The sequence below is a fragment of the Neovison vison genome, chromosome 9 (assembly GCF_020171115.1).
Source record: "Neovison vison isolate M4711 chromosome 9, ASM_NN_V1, whole genome shotgun sequence".
NCBI classification, from domain to species: domain Eukaryota; kingdom Metazoa; phylum Chordata; class Mammalia; order Carnivora; family Mustelidae; genus Neogale; species Neogale vison.
The window spans coordinates 52,785,033-52,802,155 of NC_058099.1; the positions used below are offsets into that span (position 1 = coordinate 52,785,033).

The following is a 17,123-nucleotide window of genomic DNA, read 5'->3' on the forward strand; positions in this document are numbered from 1 at the left end:
TTAAAGTCAGACAGTAAGGGATGATGAAGGGGATTGCAGAATAAAACACGTAATGTTAAAGTTACAGTTTCTGAAATCTTTGAAGGGAAGGAGAGAAAATGCAGCAACAGGGATTTGCATGGTTAAAGGAGAGAGTTTAAAGTGAAAAAATAATGGCTTTAACAATTTCTTTGCAAAACTAGGAAAGATTGAAGATGTGGAAAATATGAAGAATTGTAGAGGAAGATGCTTGATGAGAGAAAGGAGGCAGGCATATTTGAAGGAAGAGCCTTAACAGGAAGAAGGAAATGGACATTTCTTCCTCTTTAACAGTAAAGAGAAGGATGGAGGAGGTTATTTAAAAGTTGTAGGGAGAGTAGGCGCCTGGGTGGCTCAGTGGGTTAAGCCTACACCTTCAGCTCAGGCCATGAGCTCAGCGTCCTGGGATCGAGTTCCTATTTGGGCTCTCTGCTCGTCGGGGAGCCTGCGTCCTCCCTCCCTCTCTGCCTACTTCTATCTCTTTCTCTCTCTCTGTCAAATAAATAAATAAAAATCTTTAAAAAAAAAATGTTCTAGGGAGAATTGGAAATTAGGGAATTCCTTCCTGCTGGCCTCAGTCTCTCTTTTCTCCACCACCCAGTTCAAAGGAGGAATGCGTATATGGTATAAAGCAGGAAGAAGGGATTGAAAGTTTATGCTGATGAGGGGAGAAGAGGGCCTGCTCAACAGGGTAAAGATATTCATGGATGGCTTTGAGATCTCAACTGAGATTACATAAAATGAATGTAGTAGTATCATTTTTCCCCCCTCAGGTCTCAGCAGCCAGGAATAATAGAGCAGAGAAGGTAGAGTTTTACAGTAATTCACAGCTGGAGATTTGTGGGAAAGGTGCAGCAAAACAAGAATGCAGAGGGTTTGAGGATATGAATATGAGTCCCATGACTGGTAGGTGGGAGGGGTGCTTTGGGTAGGATCTCGAAGGGAGTAGTGCTAGAAAGTGGGGTAATGGGAGTAAAGGTGTGAAAGAGTTAAAGGTCTCAGGGAGATCAAGTAAAACAAAAAATTTGTACTCTATTTGCGTTTAAGATTTAAATATATGTATATTCAAAATAACAATAGTTTCTGTCTTTTCTCTGGATGAAATACATATTTTCACAAGGAATGCTTTTGACTTGCCTGATTTTTCCAGCAGTCAAGAATACATATCCATGGTAGCACTGTTTTTTTGATGCAGTATTAGTGTTAATATATTTTTATTTATGATACTTATTATTGATCAATTTGTTGCCTCTTATTTGTACCTCCTCCAAAAGATCCATTCTACCTTTAATTCTTATGTAACGTTTTGGTTTACTTTCAAAAGTAGAAAGTGTAAATGAAGAGATGTGTGGGTTTGTTTTGTTTTTGTATTTGCACTAAAGAGCTCATCATTTGAACTGAATCTTAGAGAACTTTACCCTCTGAAACATCTCAGTCTGAAAAGAGCGGTCATACAGTGTTGGGTTCTCAACCTTGGGTACCGGGGGGACCTGATAAAACCACATGTTCCTGGCTCCCCACCAAAGGAGCTGATGAATCAAGATTGGGACAGGAGTAGGGGTAGTAGGCAAATTCTTAAAATTCTAGAAATACAGACTTAGTCAATGTTTAACATTATAATTATAAAAATTATAATTTTTATAATGTTCCTTGAGAACAGTTCGGGGGGGATCTTAGTTTATTGACTTTTAATAATCGAACAGGCATTATTATTTTCCAGCTATAAAAGTAAAAATCATGTTTAAAAATTAAAAATGGAGGGGCACCTGGGTGGCTCAGTGGGTTAAGCCTCTGCCTTCAGCTCAGATTATGATCCCAGGATCATGGGATCAAGCCCCACATCTGGCTCTCTGCTCAGCAGGGAGCCTGCTTCCCCTCCCTCCTGCCTGGCTCTCTGCCTACTTGTGGTCTCTCTGTCACATAAATAAATAAAATCTCTTTAAAAATAAAGTTAAAAATGGATACATTCTGGGGCACCTGGGTGGCTCAGTCTCTAAGCGTCTGCCTTCAGCTTAGGTCATGATCCCAGCATCCTGGGATCAAGCCCCCACATCGGGCTCCCTGCTCAGTGGGAAGTCTTGTTCTCCCTCTCCCACTCCCCCTGCTTGTGTTCCCTCTCTCACTGTCTTTCTGTCAAATAGATAAAATCTTAAAGAGTGGGACTGCTAAATCAAAAATTTGCATATTTTTAATTGCTGGTATTCATAAAGATCATCTTTCAGAAAGGTGTTGCCAGTCTATTGATCATTGGTGGTAATATGATTCTTCATTTCCTTACCAGTGCTGGGCGTTATCTCTTAAATGTTTGCAAATCAGATTGTTGATTGAAAGATTTTCAAGTTTTGGAGGCACCTGGGTGTTTCAGTTAAGTGTCTGCCTTGGACTCAGGTCATGGTCTCCAGGTCCTGGGATTGAGCCCCATATCTGGCTCCTTGCTCAGCGGGGAGTCTGCTTTTCCCACTGCCCCTCCCCTTGCTCATGCTCTTTCTATCTCTCTGATAAAATCTTTTAAAAAAATATTTTTAAGTTTTTCATCAGTCCTATTGGATTGTACATGTTTTTACATGCTTTGTTGCCTTTATTTTTGTTTAGTTAGTGCTGAGTTGAAATAATTGGTCATAGGGAAGCAGCTCATTGTGGTCCTCCCATCCTCCTTTTTTGTTTCTTCACTGTTTCTTTCCTCCCATTTCAATTATGATCAGTTGTTTACATTTCCTTTCTAATTGGTGGTTTTAACCTTTGTTCTACTCTACTGCTTTAATCAGTTAAACTGACTCTCATTTGGGGCTCTTGACTCTTCAGGGGTCATTTTAGTTTCCAAAGGGTCACTGGAATTTATTACTTTACTATAGAAACTCACTCTTTATGGAAAATATATTGCCTTATATATCCTCTTCCTAGAGAAGAGGAACAGATGTCATTTTAGTTCAGTAGTAAAGCATGTGTATGTTAACAAAGTAAAGGGGCACCTGGGTGGCTCAGTGGGTTAAGCCGCTGCCCTCGGCTCAGGTCATGATCTCAGGGTCCTGGGATCGAGTCCCGCATCGGGCTCTCTGCTCAGCAGGGAGCCTGCTTCCTCCTCTCTCTCTCTCTGCCTGCCTCTCTGCCTACTTGTGATCTCTGTCTGTCAAATAAATAAATAAAATCTTTAAAAAAAAAAAAAAAACAAAGTAAAATAAGAAATATCAGCAACTTAATGTCTTGCCTTTACTAATATTAGAATATTAATTTAGGTTCTGTCTCATAATTACGGAGTGTAACATTTTGAGATACTTGGTGAAAGTACATTTATAAGCAGCATGTGGGTTAAGTGTAATTATACTTGAGTCACCATTTTGCATCAAGCATGTTAGCTCTGTTTTTACAAATGATTTTCTTAGGCCAAGGATATTAAGAAGTGATTTTTTTTTGTTTGTTAGAATTATTTGCTGGAGGGGTGCCTGGGTGGCTTAGTTAAATGGCTGCTCTTGAGTTCAGCTCAAGTCATGATCTCAGGGTGGTGGGATGGAGCCCCACTCTACAGGCTCCGAGCTCAGTGGGGAGTCTGCTTAGGATTCGCTCTTCCCTTTCCCTCTGCCCTTCACCTGCGCACTCTTTCTCAAATTTAAAAAAAAATTGTTCACTTATAAATTGTTATAAGCTGTGTTTGGAGTTGTCATTCTGACAAGTTAACTGTTGAAAAAGAATAACAATTTACAAGTTATGCTTACATGTAAATTCTTTAGGGTGGCATATCATTGTTGTTGAATTAAATCTGGAATGCCTACTATTTATTTGCTAAGCAAGTTAATTAAATCTTTGTGATTCAGGCAGAAAAACAAGTAGAAACGGAGGAGGCAGGAGTAGTGACAACAGCAACAGCATCTGTTAATCTAAAAGTGAGTCCTAAAAGAGGACGACCTGCAGGTAGGATTATTCGTGTTTAAATCTCTGGCTTGTGATTAATACTCCTGTTACAGTGTTGTGCCTCAGATACTTTGGAATAAGTGGATAGACGATTGGCTATGTGTAATATATATACAAATTTCAGAGGAGATAAATCTGCTGGTTTCTGCTTTGTGTGATTATTTTAAAGTAATTATTTGGGATATTTTTTCATTTTCTGTGTTTTTATCTCTCTCATATTTTCCCCTAATAGCGGCACATGAGGCTGTGGTGAGGTTAAATTCCATGAATGATGGATTTACTTTCCCTCTCACTGTAGAAAGCATAAGTTTTCCAAGTGAAAATTATTGCATTCTTTGTTTAGGACCTTTACAGTATGCAGCTATCTTCAGCATTGCCTTATAGAAAGAAAGTATTGTCCTAATTTGGGAAATTGAAGATAGTGTGGAAGGATATGCCTCTAATACAAAGTAAAACAAGAAAATTAACCAAAACAGAGACAGTGTTTTTCTACCTAATAGAATTCTTTGAAAAGGGGGGGAAAATCAGTAAAACCCAGAAAAGAAAAATCCTGAGATTTGTTTTCATAATTATTTGGAATTTAATTTTTAATGGGTCTATTAATGGTTTTAGAAAATTCAGTGAATTCTGATACAGATTTTCAGAGATGTTAATGTACAGTATACACTTAGTACTATAATATGTATATAAATATTGAATATAAGTGGTACTATGCAACTTTAGTTGAATTTTGTCGTCCTTCTGTTAAAACGAGGAACATTCTTTTAAGCCCTCTCAGCCATACTAAGGAGGGAATGAAGATTACTCTGTTGATCTACCACTTGTAAATATTCTGTTGTTGCTCGTTTGAATCATTGGAGGATATTATCTTTAAAACTTAAAATAATAAGATAATGTCTGTAATAAACCACCAATATTCTTAGTATATATCATTTATAATCTTTATGTGTGAGAATTGCATCTTGAAAAATGATAGTTACTAATTTTGTTTTTCCCTCTGAATGTTAGCTACAGAAGTAAAGATTCCAAAACCAAGAGGCAGACCCAAAATGGTAAAACAGCCCTGTCCTTCAGAGAGTGACATGTGAGTTTATTTTTAATGTATAGTTAATTACATACTGAATGAGGTATTTGACTTTAAATAAGTATAAATCTCTTTGTATTGTACCAGTTTTATATGATATTTGCTTTTACTGTTTTATATTTATAAAAATTATGGGGAAGAACTATTGAAAAGTTTTTTGTTGTATAGAAAGTAAAAATTAATGGGGAATCAAGAAAGATATGATGAGAGGCACTTGGATGGTTCAGTCAATAATTGTCTGACTCCTGAATTCAGCTCCAGATCTTGATCTTAAGAGTCCTGAGTTCAGGCTCTCCATTGAGCTCCACACTGCTCCTGGTACCTACTTTACAAAAAATCTGCTGTGATCATCATTTCATTAATCTACGACGTCTTCTTGGTATATCAGGATGTAAAGATACTTAGATAAAACAGGGTAAAACCTATAATAGAGAAAATTGGGCAAGGTACATGTTTAAGGAAGGTTTAGACAAAGAAAGGCAGTTTCCACAAATCCTTTCTAGCTCCTCCAAAATAACTTAAAAATACTACTAAGGGGGAGGGGGCCCTGGGTGGTGCAGTCCCTTAAGCATCTGACTCTTGGTTTCTGCTTAGGTCGTGATCTTGGCATTATGAGATCAGATCAAGCCTACCGTCTGGCTCTGCTCTCAGGAGTTGGCTTAAGACTCACTTTCCTTCATCCCCCTTCTCAAACATGCTCTTTCAAATAAATAAATAAATAAATAAATCTTTAAAAAGAAAAAATACTAAGGGTCGCCTGGCTGGCTCAGTCAGTAGAGCATGTGATTCTTGATATCAGGGTTGTGAGTTAAGCCCCACGTTGGGCATAGAGATTACTTTACAAACGTTATTAAAATTATTTTTATACTGTGAATTTAAAGTTTTAAAGTATTTTGGTGTAACTACTTAACAAAATAATGGGGTTTTTTTTTCTTGCCACCTTTGTTTTCCACAGATGGATATTGTTTATGTGGCTTTTCTGGGTAGAAACTTCACCAGAAAGGAAAGAATGTATATTTAGACAAAGGGCAAAACTCTTTTTAGCTAGTGTGGTTAAAGATTTTATAGAGAAGGCTCAAGCAAGTAGGGCATTTAAGAGGAGATTTCTAGTGTTTTGAATGAAACATTTTTATAGGAAGTTTTAGTTATAGAACACTGAAGCACTGGTACTTTTCAACTAACATATGTTTCCAGAGTTTTATTTTACTGCCAAGCTAGCTTTTAAAGTATTCTCAAATATAGTGGCACAAAATTACAATATGGTTTTAACTCCTGTAGTGAAATTAAGAAATTGGTACATGTAGGTGAGTTTTTCTTTTTAAGCATACCAAATAGGGGTGCCTGGGTGGCTCAGTTGTTTAAGCAGCTGCCTTTGGCTCAGGTCATCCCAGGATCCTAGTCCCTATTCAGCAGGGAGTCTACTGCTACCTCTCCCTCTGCTCTCTCATGTTCTCTCTCTCTCCCATCTCAAAAAAAAATCTTCTCAAAAAGATTTTTTTTTTAATTAAAAAAAAAAAAAAGGATCTCACTCATTCCCTGCCTAATCTAATCATGGAATCAGGCATAAAGTCTAGGATTTTGTGATTGCTGTAAGACCTTGATCTGGAGACTTAGGAACTGAAAATACAAGTTATTTTCTCCCCTCTCCCCTTTATCATGCACTTAGATCTGGGATAAGGAGCCATGATAAATAAATGCTCCTGTTTGGAAAGGGGAATATTAAGAGCCATATAGCAGTCATTGTTCCCTAAGAAATCTAGAATCCTGGAAAATATTGTGTGATCTCCGTATTTTATGTATAAGGAAGGTTCCCTTGATTAGGCCCCAGTTTTCCTGATTCTGTCTTGCTAAAAACTATTTCTCTGCATGGCTTTTAGCTAATGCTGTGACAGTTGTCTACTTCTCCATATCTTCCTTAGTTGTATCTGAAAGGTCATTGGAGGTTATTATCCTCATCACCTGAGTGGTATTGTGTATGCTTTTAGGCTATAGGGTGTTAGAGACCCAAGATTACTTTTTTGATCTCCATTAATTTCTCTTGGAGGCTGTTGCTTTTCGTAATAATACTTTATAGCATGTGGGTGTATTTTAGTTAGCTTCATGCCCAGTGGTCTTTCCTTAGGATTTTCTCAGACTTGTTTTTAATTCATTTTTCCCCCACCGCCCCTCTCCCAGACATGCTTATTATATACCTAATTTACACTCTGAGTTTATAGGTTTTCCTGAGAATCCCTTGGTCTCTTCCCTAGAAATTGTTCATCTGAAGGACCAAAGCAGCCCAATTTGAATTCCTAAGGAAAGGTGTAAACTACCTTTGGTGGATATTTGACCCCTTTTTCTGAATTTGAAAATTTTTTATAAGGTGGAGGGGACTTTCAACACTGAAATGCATGGAATTTTTATGTTTTCCTTTTGTCATTTTGCTATTTTTAAAACTCGTTTCTTTTTGAGGTGCCCTATTAAATTTATCCTGATAACAACCCACTCAAGACGCTACCATTCTATCTTGAAGTCTTTTTACCCAGAGCCACTGAATTTTTTTTCACATTATCACAGGAACAGTTTTACCCATTATATAAAAATACATCAGGATTTTCAATTTCTCAGCCCTAAAGTCAGTGCCACATTTTAAATTTTTACATAAATTTCTGTATCCATGAGCTTTTTGTGACGGCAGTGTATGGACAGCCTCAGAACAGTGGTAGCTTATGAGATTTCTCATTCATGTTCCATTTAGGTTGGGCATTGGCTGTGTCTGTTCTCAGCTGTGTACCTGAGCACAAACTCTGGGGCGAAGGGCTATACTATATAAGCCCTTCTTGAAGTTTTTGCTCTCCACCATGAGCACAGGATGTATGTGTTAGTGATAGCTTTTTTGCAGTGAGTTCTGAAATAACAGGATAGTGGAATAGAGCCCGAAAAGCTGAAGTCATCTCATAATCCTCATGTAAAGTAAGAAATATTGGGTATAAGCCACTGAGATATTTGGAGTTGTATTTGCATTAGTTGTTACTTATGTTGACATATTTTTAACTCTTTACTAATAGTTTTGTACTGTGCCTTCACCTATTAAAAATGGAAATTATCACTGTGGGAGAAGTCTGTTTTTCATGAAAGGTGGTTTGGGAGGACCACCGGGAAAGTACTTGTTTGTAGCAAGCTAGGATAGTTAAGTCTGTGGCAGTCTTTTTGGTATTGTTCAAAAACCCTTGAACCACTATTCCCATCTCTTACAGGATAAGAAGTATTGTACACTTCTTAATCTGTGTTTAATAATTTAAAAAAAAAACAAAACCGGCCACATGGTCGTCCATTGTACGTACAATTCTTAACATCCACCTCAAGTATGGATACATCCTTTTAAAAGCTTTGTCATCTATTCTGTACACATGCAAATATGTTGGTTAGAATACATTGCTGGAAGCAGATTTGCTAGTTCAGAGGGTATTTGGATTTCTAATATCTGCTTCTTTCCATTGAGGGGATATTTTGGGAAAGGAATTGGTCAGTATGTCTTAAGAGCCATGGGAATGCTTTCTGTATTTGACTAGGTATTCCCATCTCCATGAAATTATCAAAATACTCACATCTGTGAAAATATTGGACAAAGTTTAAATGATTGTATATGCATGCTTTTTCTTTTGTTGATTAGAAATTAGTGAGGAAACCCATGTGACATTTGAAAATAAGAATAGCCAATGAAGGTTATGTGACAAATTTCTGAAGAGATTAAAGAGTGAATTTTTTTCCTTCCAATTTAATAATCTCTTAAGGGTTCAAGAAGCAGTTGTCTGATAGGCTCTCACTGGATTTGGAACTGAGATAATGGGTGGGCTAATTATTTGACCTTCACACCATCATTTTCTCCTTCATCAAATTGAATGGGTTGGACTAATGATCTGACATCTCTTACACCTCTCAGATCCATTGATATAATTGTATAGTTTTTGAAAATCTCAATGAAATTCCTAGACTGGTAAAAAGATAAATTTTTAAACGGCTTGTCCAAGCCTCAAGTTGTGTTTTAATGGGATGGCTTTAGTTGGATGTATATACCATAAAAGTCATTATTATGGTTAATATTGGCATCATTTGGGCACCTGGGTGGCTCAGTGGGTTAAGCCGCTGCCTTCGGCTCAGGACATGATCTCAGGGTCCTGGGATCGAATCCCACATCCGGCTCCCTGCTCAGCAGGGAGCCTGCTTCCCTTCCTCTCTGTCTGCTTGCCTCTCTGACTACTTGCAATCTCTTTCTGTCAAATAAATAAAGTCTTTAAAAAAAAATATTTGCATCATTTGCTTCTCCTAGAGCCTATCATCGGACCAAAAATAACTTGTATTTATTTCTGCTATATTAGTTAGCATAAAGGTCATCCAATAGTAACATTAGGCTTACTGAGCAATTTTGTTAATTTTGATTTAGTGATGTCTGTAAATCCACTGGTAATGGGAATGCTTAGTGCTAGTGAATTCAGTTACATATTATGTTTAATTACATATGTATTACATATTTTGTTATATATTATGCTTATTTATGTTATATATTATGCTTAATTACCATATATTTTTGTATATGGTATGTTATATATTATGCATAATTGCCATATATTTTAGCACTGTATGCATAATTTGGAAGCCTTTTACCTTACAGAGTATTTCTTTGAATTCTAAAGTGATCATATTTGATCATAAGCAGTTCACTTCTGCAATTGTATTTTTCCCAATGCGTGTCCTTTTTAAACATGTTATTCTTACAGTTACGTAGAATATAAGATCCAGGTGTCACACCCATCTTAACTTATTGCTGTATCTCCACAGTGAAGAATTATCTTGGCACATATGATCATATTAGGTAATTTTTTCATTAAATAAAGAACATTACAAAAAACTTGGAAAACAAAGGAAAAAATTACTCTTCTATTACCCTAATTGCACTGTAATTTTTGTATTTTCTAATTTATAAGAAAAGGGTGTTCTTTTCCTTTTATGATGGGATGGTAAAGACATTATATTTAACTAGAAGATATGTTAAATTTTCTTCTCCAAAATACTTATTTAGTTGGGAGAGTATGGTTAAAAGCCCATAATGATACCTTTTTTAAAAAAAAATTTTTTTTTTTTTTGCTATATTCTCCAAAATAGGGTAACTGAAGAAGACAAAAGTAAGAAAAAGGGGCAAGAAGAAAAACAACCTAAAAAGCAGCTTAAAAAGGATGAAGATGGCCAGAAGGAAGAGGATAAGCCAAGAAAAGAGCCAGACAAAAAGGAAGGGAAGAAAGAAGTTGAATCCAAAAGAAAAAATTTAGCTAAAACAGGGGTTACATCAACCTCTGATTCTGAAGAGGAAGGAGATGATCAAGAAAGTGAGAAGGTACAGTGTTTATCAAATAAAATATTGGTTCTCTTTTTAGTTGCCTATGCAGTTCTTTTTTACCTAGTAAGCATTCAGTATCTCAAAGTATGAGTGTGATTAAAACTGAATGTCTTTCTTTGTAAGCTTGAACTAGCTGTGTTAAAAAGCATATTTGAAACTTTATTGAACATTCTAAATTTGTGTCACCTTTTCATACTTATAATGTGGAAATCAAATGTTACATAACAATCTTCCAATAACCCACCTATTTAGAAAAGTACAAATTAAACCAAATGGACTGTACCAGTGAAGACAGATGTAATAGAGATGCATTTATACAGTTTTATTATTTACTACATTGAAATTCTTAGCACTCTTCGGGCCTATTTAGTGTATCAGTTATATTTTATTTGAATGCCACTGTTGTTCAGGGATTTGATTAAAGCTATACATCTTTTTGCATAGGAAGACACAGTATTGTGTATAGCCTTGGAGATCTACAGACTCAGGTCCTGTATCTTTGGGTTTTTTTCCTATTTCTTAATACTTTCTTTAGAGGCCAAAAATTTTTAGTTGGATAGCATAAGCAACGTACTTGTCAGTAAACAGGTACTTGTCAGTAAACAAACAGGTCAGAACCATAGTATAGAGAACCATTGTATAGCAGCAAATAGCCTGACATACTTTTATTCCTCTAGTCATCAAGGCCAAGTTCAGTTTAGATAGCAACGTGTAATTCTGAGATTTTTTTTTAATTATAGAAGTATTTGTCCCTTCAGAAAATGAGTTGCTTTTTTTCCTCCCAAGATTGTAATCCCAGAAGCACTAGTCACTGACTTGATAGTTAACTAAATTCATCCTAATTCTCAAAACAGAAGAGAAAAGGTGGAAGGAACTTTCAGAATCCTCATAGAAGGAATATGCTGAAAGGCCAGCATGAGAAAGAAGCAGCAGATAGAAAACGCAAGCAAGAAGAACAGATGGAAACTGAGCAGTAAGTATTTTTTTATTCTAAATTTTGATTTCCTTTTTAAGCTAGCATGAAATTTTTAAATGATAGAATCTCATTTTCCACACTGTATGAAGCCTTTTAGAGAAGTGACTTTCCCCAGGTGTTAGAAAAAAATCTTCAAAGTATATGATGATAATCATGTTTTTTAGGCTTCATTTGCTGAGTAAGAGGATGAAATTCACTGAGGTAGTCACTCTGTGAATTAATTTTAATTTAAACTGAGAGTGCAGATAGGATTTAAACTGTGTAGCTTTGCTGAAACTGTCCTCATCCTCTACTATTCACTTGTTGAGTATTAAATCTAGAAAGAGTGGTGATAATATGTTGGTGGAGAAAGAATTAAATACCCTTATTTGCCACATACCACCAGCAGTCCACTCCCAAAAGACCAGCAAAAATAGTAGCAGCAGTTGAAAACCCGAGAAGGCCAATAAATCTAAAGGCTGACAGGGTTTGCATTAAGTGTGTGTGATATAAATGAAGTTCAAAGCTGATTTAAGTTTTGATAACTTGGAGACAGTATATACAGACCATGAGGAATTTCTTTCCCTTTCAGTTTTATTCTATAAACTAATTTTATTAAAAGGAAAATAGCACTGGTGATGATTACACTTGATGTGCTTATTACATTTGTTTTCCTAGTTATCTTGAGATTGTCACTTCTGAATTCTTTCTTTGAAAAGCATTTTGTGAAGCATCTTTCGTTATTCTAACTAAACTTGGTTTTTTTGTTAATGGAGGGGATTTCAAAAACATGCTGTAGGTTATGAAGACATACTTAATGACAAGTAGTGAATTCGTTAAGTAATTTTGTACTTTTTCTTTATAAGATACATTTGTAAGCCAAAGTCTCTACAAGTATAGTGTTTGACTATCTGCTTTCTTAGTTGTTTGGAGGATGATTAATAAGCAGTTTCATCTGCTTGAGGGGAGTAATTTAAAAATTATCTAAAGCTCAAAAATGTTACTCCCTCCATTCTGTTAGACTTTTGACCATTTCTGTAAATTATTTTTTGTTACCTATCCTTCTCTATCCTTTCACTGAAAAGTTGTTGGACTGTTTGTTGCTTTTAACTTTATTGTGCTCCCAAAATTAAGATATAAAATTAGTCGTTGCTTAGTAAATCTAGCCCAACCCTTCTTATCTCAAAGTTATCTTTATGTGTTTCAGTTTCTTTTTGAATGTCCTCCGAATGTAACTTTCTCAAATTCTAATATTTGTGTTTTCTTTCCTTCTCCTGTTATTACAAAACTTTGTACTTGGACAGTTTTGCTCTGTAAAGCATTTCAGATGCAGCTTGTGTGAAATGCATTATGCAAAATAAAGTTTATTGTATTGTATTCCCAGCCAAACAACATGTAATCTACAGTAATAAAAAATATATCTCATTTTGGGCTCAAAGCATTAATCCAGTTACTGAAAAGAGAATACAAGTGGAGCAAACAAGAGATGAAGATCTTGAGACAGACTCATTGGACTGAATTTCCCCCTCCCCCCCCTTGATGGAAGAATGTTGCAGATTCTAAATTGAGGACTTCATTAATGGCATTATTACTGTGTTATGATTGTTAAAAAAAAAAAAAAAAATTCCTGTAAGGTACACACTACATACTAAGGTCGGCCATCATTCCTGTTAAGTTTTTTTTACCAAGCTTAAGATGAAGCTTTGTGTTTGGAAGTTAGAAGATGGTGGTTGTACATTATTTCATTTAGAAAATATAAAAACTCATTTTGTTTTGAAGCTAGGTGTTAAACTGGAATAGCTCTGATACCCCAGAGAATGGGGCAGTTGTGCCCTTCCCTTGACATTCCTTTGTTGTTTAATTCTTTAGAATCTTAATAATTGTTTTTTTTAATCCTGAGAGATTAAACAGTAGACTTGTTAAGAAAACAAAAATGAAACTGTAACCAAAATTTTAAAATAAAGTTTTTTTAAAAAAAAAAACCTGATTTTTAGATATTGTTTTGTTCTTGTCTATTTCAATTGGTTTATAATAGGGCCCGAACTCAAAGCCAAGGTACTAGAAACTAAGAATTCATTTTAAAATGGTTATTTTTGTGATTTGGAGTAAAATGGTACCTTTTCTTTTGTGAAATGGTATGTGTCAGTGAATGTCCTTTTAAGTTTGAAATATTGGCCAAAAAGAACCCATTTTAATACCATAGTATCATCTTTGAACAGTCTATTTAACCTAGAAACTTAACTCCTCCAATTATCTACCCTTTTGGAGATGTGGGAAAAATTAGTCTGTTTTTGACATGCTACTTTTAAAAAAAATTGTGATATAGAACTCATGAAATGTTTATAGGCATTCTTTTCCCACAATGGTCTGTTTGTCCACTGACCCTGAAATTGGGTCTTTAAACAACACTATTTATTGTTGGAAAAAAATTTCACCATGACAAGTGTGATAATTATTTGTAATGCCACTGAAACATTAGATTTTAGCATGTTAATTTTTGCATGTGTTTTTAGTAATTAATACTAATGCTGTGGCATTCCAGAGTCCCATTAATTACAGTCAATTCCTTATGATCTAGGTTATTGACTTTCTATTTAAAAAAAAATTTTTAGCTTTTACATAAGGGATGTGGGCATTTGGTAATCAGTCACAAGTTCCAATGTTTTGAAATATTTGTGTTAACATTTGATAGGCAGAATAAAGATGAAGGAAAGAAGCCCGAAGTTAAGAAAGTGGAGAAGAAGCGAGGTTAGTTGTTTCACTTTCTAAGATGTATAAAATAATACATAGAAAGGAAATTATACACTTAATTTTTCATGTATAGGTTTTAAAATCAGGCATTTTATGTTCTTAAATCCTACCAAAGTGCTTTTTCAAATCCTTAACAGATTCTGTATACATTATATTTTAATTATAATCAGGCGCACTTGCTAAGGACTCAGGCTTACGGTTTTATTGCTTATTACCTAGGGGTCACATTTTTGTAACATTGCCAAAAGCTAGATGTTTTCCCATTTTTTGACAGATCTCATGGTTTCAGATAGAGTTTCTATTTTTGGTTACATGTGTAAGGTAAAGAGCTGTGTAAGGATTGGAATAGAGGGATTTATTAACTGGATACTGACTGCTTATCTTACAAACCTATGTAGCTAGATGGTGATTTTTTTTCTTCAAATGATGAATGTTGCTTTCCTAAATACTTAAAATGGCAAATAACTTCTTAGTGAACTAGACTGATTATGAAGAACATTTTTAAAAATTCAAATCTTACTGTGCTTTGCTTATAAGATTTATACAGAAATACTGGTGTTGGAAAAACTACTTACTGTGTTTCAAATTTTAATTTATAGAAACATCAATGGATTCTCGACTTCAAAGGATACATGCTGAAATTAAAAATTCACTCAAAATTGATAATCTTGTAAGTTTTTAATATCTCATTAAAAAATATAGTATTCTTTTTATAGCTTCGTATTTTATTTTCTTGTGTTTTACATGTGTAAATTTAAGAGAAATGGGACTATTACTGGTTCTTTTATATTGCCCTGTTTGAGATTTTTAAAGTGATCTTTAGGAATAGATCGTATAGGTTGTGGTAATTAACAGTTATGAAATTACTGTTTTGTCGTGAAGGATGTGAACAGATGTATTGAGGCCTTGGATGAACTTGCTTCACTTCAGGTCACAATGCAACAAGCTCAGAAACACACAGAGATGATTACAACACTGAAAAAAGTAAGTGATCTGAGTCATGCAGATTTTTAAAACTTCCTCATCACCACTTCATTAAGAAGTAACATTTTTAAAAATCAGTGAAGAAAACAATTGTGAGTGTATATTTTGTTTTCTCAGATACGGCGATTCAAAGTTAGTCAGGTTATCATGGAAAAGTCTACAATGTTGTATAACAAGTTTAAGAATATGTTTTTGGTTGGTGAAGGAGATTCTGTGATCACACAAGTGCTGAATAAATCTCTTGCCGAACAAAGACAGCATGAGGAAGCAAATAAAACCAAAGATCAAGGGAAGAAAGGGCCAAACAAAAAGCTAGAAAAGGAACAAACAGGTATGTGATGTAAGTTGTTTGCTGAGATTGCTTTTAAAAAATGGCTTTGATATATAATTTCATTAATACCTTATCTAAGGTTTCATAAGGCACTTAGAAAAACAGAAGCTAAGGTTAAGGATTTCTGTTTAAATCGTATAATCAAGCTTAAATTAGCAGTTGCTGTTTTTTCTCACACAATAGTAGTCAAGAAAGCCAACTTCCCGTGTCCCCATCGCCCAGCTCCTGCAGTACTCAGTACACGGTCATTCCTGTTTTACCTCCTCTGGTTTCTCTATGAAGCAAATTCCAGATACGCTGTTTCAACCACAAATATGTTAGGATGTATCTGTGATGGATTCTTAAATAGAACCATAGTATCATTCATGATCAGTTCCCCCAATTCCATGTTATGTCTTAGGAGTTGGATATTTTTATTTGTCAGGGAATGATGATGTAGGTCTCCTTAGAGATTTCTTAGAAATAAGATATACTTCTCATTTACTTCAGTAGGACACAAAATCATGTTAATTATGAATAGCACTTTTGACACATTGTTGTGAAATAACAAGGAAAAATATAAAATTTTACTTTGATGCACATTTTTATAAAAAATGGAATGACCAGATTAAAAATCCCCCCCACCCCGCACACCTATTTAGCTCCGTGGATTAAGCCTCTGCCTTCGGCTCAGGTCATGATCTCAGGGTCTTGGGATCCAGCCCTGAATCAGGCTCTCTGGTCAGCAGGGATTCTGCTTCTCCCTCTCCCTATGTGCACAAGCGCTTGGGCTCTCTCTCAAATAAATCTTCTGTTTATTTATTTATTTGATAGAGAAAGAGAGCACAAGCAGGGGGAGCTGCAGGCAGAAGGAGGGGGAGAAACAGGCTCCCCAAGCAGAGAGCCTGATGGTAGGACTTGATCCCAGAACCCTGGGATCATGACCCGAGCCAGGAAGGCAGACATTTAACCAACTAAGCCACCCAGGGGCCTAAATAAATAAAATCTTTAAAAATAATAAATAATCCACCACCACCACGACCCCCCCCACCCCATCCCACCCCGACTGTTGATTTCGGCTCAGGTCACAATCTCAGGGTTGTGAGATAGAGCACGGTGTCTGATTAAGATCCTGTCTTCTCCTCCTCTGTCTCTCTTGCCCTCCCCCACCAGCTTGTGCACACATACTCTCTAAAAACTAAATAAAATCTTTAAAAACCCCCCTTTCTTGTACCCATACATCTGTATATAGTAGCCCTACGACTTACCAGTGTGCCTCAGCTATCCAAAAGATTACAGTGTCATTTCAAATGAGGTGTATTAAGTATTAGAAACTTTAGGGTCATGTTTTTATTTTTTATTTTGGCTCTTTAGAAGCTCTAACAGTTTTTCCATTGGAACCTTTTTAAAGGTTCAAAGACTCTAAATGGAGGATCTGATGCTCAAGACAGTAATCAACCACAACATAATGGAGACAGCAGTGAAGAAAGCAAAGACAACCATGAGGCCAGCAGTAAGAAAAAGTGAGGACATGTTTTTTAATGGATCATTTATATTTTTAATTTTTAAATCGCATTGCTGTTCCAAGGTTATTTGTATAGGATTATATTTTGATCCCTCAATTCCTGAACTCAGGAAGCAAGATATAAATCAAAAAGGAAACAAAAACTTTATAATTTACCATTGACTTTTCCATATTTGAAGGGAATACAGCTAGATAGTAGGAATCCAGTAGGAATCC

At 35.5% G+C, this 17,123-nt stretch overlaps 1 protein-coding gene across 4 annotated transcripts in view; it reads left to right on the plus strand.

Annotated features, from left to right (window-relative positions):
* The window catches only part of PSIP1 (PC4 and SFRS1 interacting protein 1), a 42,819-nt gene that overhangs the window by 23,612 nt on the left and 2,084 nt on the right, over positions 1-17,123 (plus strand). Inside the window, exons 7-15 of one of the 4 annotated variants that reach the window (XM_044265627.1) lie at positions 3,828-3,924; positions 4,933-5,008; positions 10,151-10,379; positions 11,237-11,355; positions 14,030-14,085; positions 14,688-14,758; positions 14,971-15,072; positions 15,190-15,403; positions 16,794-16,905. In XM_044265627.1, coding sequence (XP_044121562.1) covers positions 3,828-3,924; positions 4,933-5,008; positions 10,151-10,379; positions 11,237-11,355; positions 14,030-14,085; positions 14,688-14,758; positions 14,971-15,072; positions 15,190-15,403; positions 16,794-16,905 — 1,076 coding nt within the window. Of the gene's footprint in view, positions 1-3,827; positions 3,925-4,932; positions 5,009-10,150; positions 10,380-11,236; positions 11,356-12,641; positions 12,691-12,721; positions 13,181-14,029; positions 14,086-14,687; positions 14,759-14,970; positions 15,073-15,189; positions 15,404-16,793; positions 16,906-17,123 lie in introns of those variants that run through there. The other 3 variants (XM_044265628.1, XM_044265629.1, XM_044265630.1) reach the window with 3 other exon arrangements.